General features: G+C 31.8%; 1 protein-coding gene across 2 annotated transcripts; it reads right to left on the minus strand.

Moving 5' to 3' along the window:
* Positions 1-1,396: 1,396 nt before the first annotated feature.
* On the minus strand, positions 1,397-7,518 carry LOC114182356 (glycosylinositol phosphorylceramide mannosyl transferase 1-like). Of its 2 annotated transcripts, none has more exons than XM_085672779.1 (5): positions 7,048-7,518; positions 4,862-5,269; positions 4,028-4,168; positions 3,873-3,943; positions 1,397-1,764 (listed from the first exon to the last, which is right to left on the minus strand). In XM_085672779.1, exons 1-5 carry the CDS (start codon positions 7,314-7,316, stop codon positions 1,604-1,606), a joined length of 1,050 nt encoding a protein of 349 aa, XP_085528905.1. In that variant the 5' UTR covers positions 7,317-7,518; the 3' UTR covers positions 1,397-1,603. The 2 variants fall into 2 exon arrangements, with proteins under 2 accessions (XP_085528905.1, XP_027925022.2); XM_028069221.2 differs by having other exon boundaries at positions 4,028-4,191; positions 4,873-5,269; positions 7,048-7,513.
* Positions 7,519-8,267: the final 749 nt, after the last annotated feature.

Consider the following 8,267-nt stretch of genomic DNA (forward strand, 5'->3'; position numbering starts at 1 on the left):
AATAATTGTTAAAAGCTGTGTTCACACGTCTGCGAAAGGAAATTTGGTTACAAAGTAGCAAAGAACAGAATTTCAAGAAACAATAAGGTAGCACAAATGATTTGACTTTTTTGCAGGAAATATTTTTAATTCGAATTCCACTATCATTTTGTTTTTTGTTTAAGATTACAAGAAATCTCCACTACAAGTAATTGATTTGTTTAATAAGTAATATCTTCCATGCATTGAATAAATGAATTTTTTTTCCTCTTTTTGTTATCATTCCAGCGTGAAATACAATAACAATATACATTTATAACTATTAATGAATGAAACGAGAAGGTTAGTAAAATATAACTTCTTCATTTTCCTTTTCTTTTCTTAAATTTCAATGAAGTAAGTAACTTTTTTAAGAAAATCTCCCATTTCTTCTGTATCAGTCTGTTTCAGAGTTCTTTAAGGAAAGAAAAATCCAAATACTTGTCTGATTTTGAAAACCTACCCAAATATTAAAAAAGTATTGATATTCAGTGCTATTTTATTTATGCAGAGGAATGAGTAATTTGAATAACCAATTGTTTGGTACCCTGACGGAAGAAGCCAAAATAAATGCTCTTTTGATCAGTTTGGTTAGTCCATTTATACGTGTAACCATATGGGTAGGTAGTGAGTTATATGAAACCAGATATAACAGGTTGGATGAGGTGAACACCACAATGAAGGGATGAGGCTGCAAAATACTGAAACTGTCAGTTAAATTACGTGAAATTGTTGAAGTGTCCCATTAATGGAGAACAATGCATGATTGCAATCAGTATTGATATAAAGTAGAAAACTGAACCCTAGTTTTGCACAGTAAAAAAAAATGCAGAATACGATAAAGTGAAGGAGCTCAACCTGAGGTTATAACTTGATGTAAATGTGAAACCCTTGTTAAAATGTTTTACCCAGTCATGTGTGATATTGTCTTTCATGTATTATATAGTATTAAAAGATATTCAATTACAATCAATTTGATCATGATTTAATCATAGGTAGACGGATGAACCGTGAGACATTATAAGTTTGATGCTCAACATGGTTTTAAGAGGGCTCAGATCTTTAGCAAAGACATTTTTATGATATCTTAACCATTGGAACTATTTAATTTATCTTATAAAAAGTACTACTACTATCAAGTCATGTTTAAAGTTATAGATGAAAGTGATTCGGTCACATGACCATCAATTACACCCCAGAGAATCTTTCTCAAGTTTTAAGGACATTGTGTACTTGGAATAGACATTGAAAGAAAAGGGTTTGGTTTTATCAAGGTTTAACAAGATAGATGGGGAAAGAAAAGGTGGAGCATCATGCTTTTGCAGGAAAATCAGTGGAGCATCGGTACAGGGCCTTTAGCAGAATACAAGCAAAAAACTAAGATTCAAATGGCATCATATTTTGCATCAAATATCAATGAATCAAAATGTAGTTGACATTACTGTAGAAGTGTGAAACTATGATACACAAACACAATATACTCCTTGACCAATGATATTTAATCTTTTTAGTTTTGTTCTTTATATTTTTTCTTTGGAAGTGGAATGGATCGACGAGTTGGTTACTGATAAATGAATCAAGAAATCTACCATAACCATTCGTTTCTAGCACTAACTGCTTTCACATTAGTTAACACAAGTGGAGAAGTTTTGTAAAGCGATATCAAGTCATTGAGACATCTGTTTCTCCTGGGGCTATGCCCTCTCAGACTGCTAATACCCGATGCACCAATCTCATTGATTTTGCCTGCAAAATTCAAGTACAAGTTTTGATATTTCATTACCTTCAAGCTGAGAGATAGATAATATAAAGGGACAACCCAAAACAGAGATCAAGTGATCATTATCTAGCTTTCCAAGACCACAAGAATATTTCTCAACCCAAAATGGTAAAATTAGTCCATTACTATTTTTTCTTCCAGCACATACTTTGAAATACAGAAAGTGAGGATTATTCTGCCAAAGACTACATAATTCATGGTATTATGGCTATCTTGAGACCTGGATCAGATTTAGCCGTCTCTAATTTTTTACAAGATAGAGCTACAAATTTATCCATGAAAGAGCATGTTTTTTATGCTTCTTATTTTGATAACCAGGAGATATAATTCTCCTCCCATAGGTTGGCAACCCATTTTAGGAGTAGAGTGATATCTCTCGTTGCGACTCCATGTCCAACTGATAAAATCTCAGACCTTTGTTAAGAAATCCAAGAGTTGAACCCCTTATGCTAACAACTTTGGATATGATTTTTATCATTAAGGGACAACTTAAAAACATAGAAAATTAATTCATCACTGGCACTTAATGAGTTTTGCGTTCTATTGAGAATAGAATCAACCAATTCTAAGAGTCCACAGGAAAAAAATTAGGGACTTCCTATCGAGTGCCATAGGATATCAATCCTTCTATTCCTTAATAATACCGTCTTTTTAACTTATTTTTTGCCATTTTTTCCAACAATACTCCTATATATAATTAAAATTAATCAATATAGTCCACTTATATGGAAATGAGACAAAATAGTAGTTGAAAAGTGGAGAGTATTTTTATCTAAGTTTATATTAAATAACTATAGTTTTGGAACACAACAGGAGTGAATAAGAAGCATTAAATAAACCTTGACAAATGCTTTTAATTACCGACAAAAACCAAGTAGCAAATAACTTGTGTTTCTAAAACAATATGGCTGAGTTTGGGTAGCCAGTTTAAATAACTTACAGCTCATTTAATCAACTCAGAAGCTTGTTTAACAGAGGATAAGGATACTTGACAAATGAGCTTATCCAGTATTTTTTATACATTACCTTACGTAGCATCCAAGCATGTTAATTTTTCCTTTTTACATTTATTTTAATAAAAATCCTCCTTAACCTCCTCCTATTTCAAGAAAAATCCTATCCCCCAACTTCACAATACCAATCTATCTCCAACTTGTCACTCTAAACTACCTTCAGAATACCCAATTTCTTTTGTGATAAGTTTTCACTCTCTCAATATTAAACTATTTATTTTAATTATTACTCTGTTTACACTATTTACTTTAATTTGAAATAAAATAATTTGATTTTTAAACAAAAAATTATGCGATTAAAACTAATGGGGAAAAACCAAAGCTATAATTACAAACTAAGATATATTGTCCGTTTAAAAAAGAATTAATATGAAAAAATTATACAACCACTTTATGTCATTTTACATTTATGAATTAAGTGACAAATACTTTTATAAAAAAATTTAATTCAATAACATTTTGGTATAAACAATTCAAGAAAATAAATTTTGTTAAAGATTTAGCTTTTCAGCTGATAACTTAGTGCAGCCAAAACAGACCCTAAATGAAATTACAACATAGGAGCAATGCAATAATTTTATTCATATAGTTTTCAGAAATTTTAATGTTATGATATGACATTGGAGCGATGTCTGTGCTAGACGCTAACACTGAAGTACTAATATTAACTACAAGTTACAACACCGCAGCAACTTTAAAAAGCACTACAGAAAGTAATAAAAAAAATGTATTCAACACTAAGAAATTTCCATAGGAATAACTTCATATCAATTGAGATGCACATATTGCATCCTTATATTTTGTGCTGTAACATGTTTATTGCTGTGTACATGTTTAATGATGCTTAAACAATGTCCATGTCTGTTTCAAAGCGACGATGCTTGCAACTTTCACATAATGAGAAAAATTTGTGGCTCGATAGCATGCATGAGAATTAGTTTAATTGGAAAAATACAAGCAGTGTATCTTCAACAAAAGTTTTCTTTTAAACTTTAGTTACACCTGTAGATTGCAAACAACAAATTGAATCCCATACTTAAAAAGAGAGAACAAAAAATTACCTTTCACCCATATTGGAGGAGCACCTGTAGCATTAGCAACGAGAAAGGACATTGCAATGTCTTCACAAGTTCTGTTGAAGGAAAAAAATTTAAAATTTTTAAAAAAATATGAGGATGTAAAAGGATGCAATATGTGCATTAATCATATATATTACCTGTCCCTGGAAACATAGCCCTGAATTGATGGAGACATCTCTTGAGTATATAAATCCAAGTATTTCCTGTGAAAGAATGCAGCCTTTGAGAGAACCATGCTATAAGTGCCCATCCACCAAACAGACCACCATCCTCCATACCTGTAATATGCAACATTATTTTGCTGTAGTATACAAAGTGAAATCGGTCAGGTACAATATGAAAATAGCAAATCAAGTTATATTCAATAAGGGTAAATCAGCGTTCCATTTTGTTACTATCAAGCACATCCCACGAACACAATGGACATCTGCATATTGCTCTTATTTTTCCCTTTCTAAATAAAAATATAGTAGAAAACATGCCATGTGTTTTCCCATTATTCCGAACAATATTAGTCATCTTTGAAGTGAGTTTGTCTCTAAATTGAGCAAGGGCGTACCTACAAGTAAATTAGAGGATTGTAAACATAATACAATTAAAATGAGGATGATACTATAGTATAACTTTAAAAGAGCCAAGTCCATTTTAGTTTCATTTTCTCTCCCTCCATCCCCACCCTTAACACCGTAAGTAGAAGTTGCAGTCCAACCATTCTTGTGTAAACAATTAACGAAGTGTTCATCTTCATCACATGACCAATCAAAACTAAATGTCAAGCTTTAGTTTAGTTGGACTCTGCCATTGGACCATACAGCCAAACCTATAAAATACTAAAGGTTTCAGTATCCAACTTGCAAGAATTATTGCAAACCTCGAAGTCATATTTCACCATTGAGAAATGAAAGAGAGTAAAAATGTAAAATTCATGCGGTTCAAATTCAAGTAACGAAACAGGAAATGCTGTAATTCACCAATAACTAACCTCCTTATCCAGCCAGTGCATTCGAGGAACAAATCCCACCATTGTGGAAGGTGCACTTTGCCAGACAGAGAAAGCAAAATCTAGAGTAGAGCATGGAACAATCACATTATCATCAACTGAGAAAATTGCGTCAGTCTTGAGGTCCTTAATTGGCCTAAACCTGCTGTTTGACTCATAATCTGCACTGATGTCAAATCTAAAGTTTGGTTTGTGAGCTTTCTGAGACTTCGAAACCACAATCTTATTAAGATATGTTTTCAGCCTCTCAGATGGTTGTTCACTTTCAGTCCACACCACATGCATTGCATCAGCATTTCGACAGGATGCATAATGAGCAACAGTTTCTTTCAGAAGAGATTTTTGCCTCCAAGTGTTTATAAGCACAGTATAGCTAGCCCTGAATCGTGAATTAAATCAGTTGTATCAGCAGATCCAGCTCAAATTATGAAACATAAAAAAAATCAAACTCCACAACTATAATCCTACTGGGAGCAAGACCCGCAATGTCATTACATACAAGGAAAAACCACTAGAAGAAAATACAAGTGTGGGCTTTATCAATTTTCAAACACTTCTTTTAGTTTTAAAACAGTCAAAGACTACCGACTTTCAAACCCAATGCAACGTGACATCCAGCACTACTCTAAATGACTCAGGCTTGAGCTAGAATCACAAAATAAATATTCGAACATGTGTCTATAAGGACCTTTACAGTGTCTTTGGATGGAGAATTTCTAAAGGGTAATTCACTTTTATAAATAATTTAAAATCTTTTTTCAAAAAATATATTGTTTGAACAGAAAATTTTGAAAAAAGAAAAATTGAAATTTTAGGAATCTATAATATATTAATTTTATCAATTTAATTAATTAAAATCAGAGAACTTCAAATTTCACCTTAAAATTAAGAATTTAAAATTTGTATACTCTTTCTTCTCCTAAATCGATGATTATTTTCTTCATATTCTTTCGTGGGCTCAATCTCATTTGGGATGTCAAGGTCAGGACATTGTTAGCTCGATATCACTTTTTGAAAAATGTCTACCAGAGTTTCTTTTAGGTTAAAGTGAATCATATTTATTTTTGGTTGTCATTGCCAAAGTTATTTTTTTGTTATTTCCCAACAAATGTTAGTTAGAAATTTCTTTGTTAACATCAAGGTTGTTTTCTAGCTAATGTTAAACATGATTTTTTTTTGGGTGATGTTAATTAGGATTATGTTTCAGTCAAGGTTATTTTTCAACCAACTTGAATAGAAGTTATTCTCGGTTGACATTGTTGGGATTATTTATTTGCAGAAGTAAGTCAAGTTTACTTCTTGGTTGCCGTTTGTCAAGATTTTCGAGGATGTTAGCCAATTTTTTATGGTTGAAGTTATAGTGATTATTTTTTGTCGATCTCTGTATAATTTTTTTTATCCACGTCACTAGTGTTATATAGTGATAATTTTTGTATTTGGTAGTAATAAATGTTAATTATTATATCCAAACACAACGTTTGAAAAATTAAATAATTTGAATGAATTTAAATTTCTTCACAGCTGTAAAATTATCTACACAATCACAAGGTTAGTGAAAAATAATAAGAATAAAAAATAAAATGAAGTTTTTCATAAGTTAAAATTACTTTATACATAAGTTAATCTAGCTTATGAAGAAGTTAATTTCAATCTTTCTTTTCCAGAAGTGCTTAGAAAGAACTTTGTCTAAATAGACTCATTTGTTTCCCTCAAACAATTACAAATCTATAATGTGTTAGGGAATCAATCTACCATCATGACTATCCTTAGATAAGAATCTCAAAATCCTCTGCTGACAAATATTATGGTGAAATAAAGAACCTAAAACATCATAATGTTACCTTTTGCTTAGAGAAATTGTCCAAACGATATCCAATTGCAAGATTAAGTAACGGGAGCTCTATTTTAAAGCAAAAAATACATATAACAAAACTGGCTTCTTTTTAAATCCAAACCAAATTGATCATGTTAAAACTAATTTTCACCTCTGAACAAAAACTCTGATTATAATAGATTATGACAATAAATAATCCATTATACATATAATTAGTGAAATCATTTAATTTCCACAACCATTCTATATCAACCCTAAAAAGAACAGATCCATCAGAATAAAATAAAATTGCAGAGAAGAAAAACAGATCCATTTTTTTATACCTTGAAGTAACCGAAGAAGGGTTGTGAAGGTTCCAACCCATCCACGAACTGAGTCTGGCGGTGATCAAAACGACGACGGAGAGAGCAAACAGCGCTAAGAAGAGCTTGAACTTGGCGGCGCCGAGGAACTGTTTGGCTCGGCGGAGGGAGAGAAGGGGGCGGTTGCTGTAGGCGCTTCGGCTGGCTGCCTTCTGCTTCGCCGGAGAGTTGAAGCCGTCGACTGCGTCCGCGGCGATGCCGGCGTCGCGAATCTGAACGGAGGTGGACATGGCTCAAGGTAGAAGAACATTCGATTAACGGTACAAAGAGAAGGCGATGCTTATGATGGTGGTGATGTTGGTTACAATCACCATGTTTGCGCGTGATGAGCGCTTCAAACGACAAAGCGATACATACACGATCACCTGCTTCAAAACGACGTTTCTTGAACTCAAACGACATACTGAACTATTTTATGTTCATATCACCACACATAATTGTTGTAAGTGCGCAAAGTGTGTCTTGTAGGAGAAAATTAATTTCTCATAACGATTATTTCTTAACATGTCCTATTAACGATTATTTCTTCACTTCATATTACATGTCTAGTTAAATTATTATTTAAAATAATCTCTAATGTAATAGTTTATAAAATAATTTTAGTTAAATATTTTGTTTAACAAAATTTATTATATATATGATTGTATTTTTACAAATAAGTAAAAATAACGTTGGTGTGAAAAATGTATGCTTTGGAATAAAAGTATGAATAGATAGAACATTTTAAATATTATTATCTGAAATTAATGATAAGATTTCTAAAATTAAGTTAAACATTCACTTAATAAAGAAAGAAAAAAAAATACCCAATTCTCCAATTGAATAGGACAACAAATTTCCTCTCAAAATTTACAAGTTGCTTAACAAGACATGAAAACGTGCTTAAACCAGAACAATCCCATAAGTTGTTTTTAAATGTTGTATGAAAAATATAAAATTATGAAGAAAAAAATATATTTGTGGTTAAATATTTTTACAGCTTTAAACATGAGTATCATAATTTTGTATAGCCTAAATTAATTGGCCTTTGTTTTGTCACTGTATTTTGATTTCTTCATTATCTTTTAATAGGCCTTTTGTTTCCATTATTGGCTCCCTAATTTGGATAACCCAAGAACTCTATTTATTTTTTAAGTGAGTCTCGTCTCATTTATCTACACTCATTTTAACCTATTAAGAGA

The sequence above is a fragment of the Vigna unguiculata genome, chromosome 4, assembly GCF_037176805.1.
Source record: "Vigna unguiculata cultivar grain cowpea cultivar isolate G323 ecotype 2 chromosome 4, ASM3717680v1, whole genome shotgun sequence".
Classification (NCBI taxonomy): domain Eukaryota; kingdom Viridiplantae; phylum Streptophyta; class Magnoliopsida; order Fabales; family Fabaceae; genus Vigna; species Vigna unguiculata.

What these genes read in the sequence shown, in the direction of transcription:
- LOC114182356 (XM_028069221.2), bottom strand. Translation starts at nt 7,316, where the DNA reads ATGTCCACCTCCGTTCAGATTCGCGACGCCGGCATCGCCGCGGACGCA. An exon ending in TGCACTGGCTGGATAAGGAG is followed by an intron (nt 4,192 to 4,872) that starts GTTAGTTATTGG and finishes TGTATACTACAG; the next exon opens with CAAAATAATGTTGCATATTA. An exon ending in GGCTATGTTTCCAGGGACAG is followed by an intron (nt 3,944 to 4,027) that starts GTAATATATATG and finishes TTCCTTCAACAG; the next exon opens with AACTTGTGAAGACATTGCAA.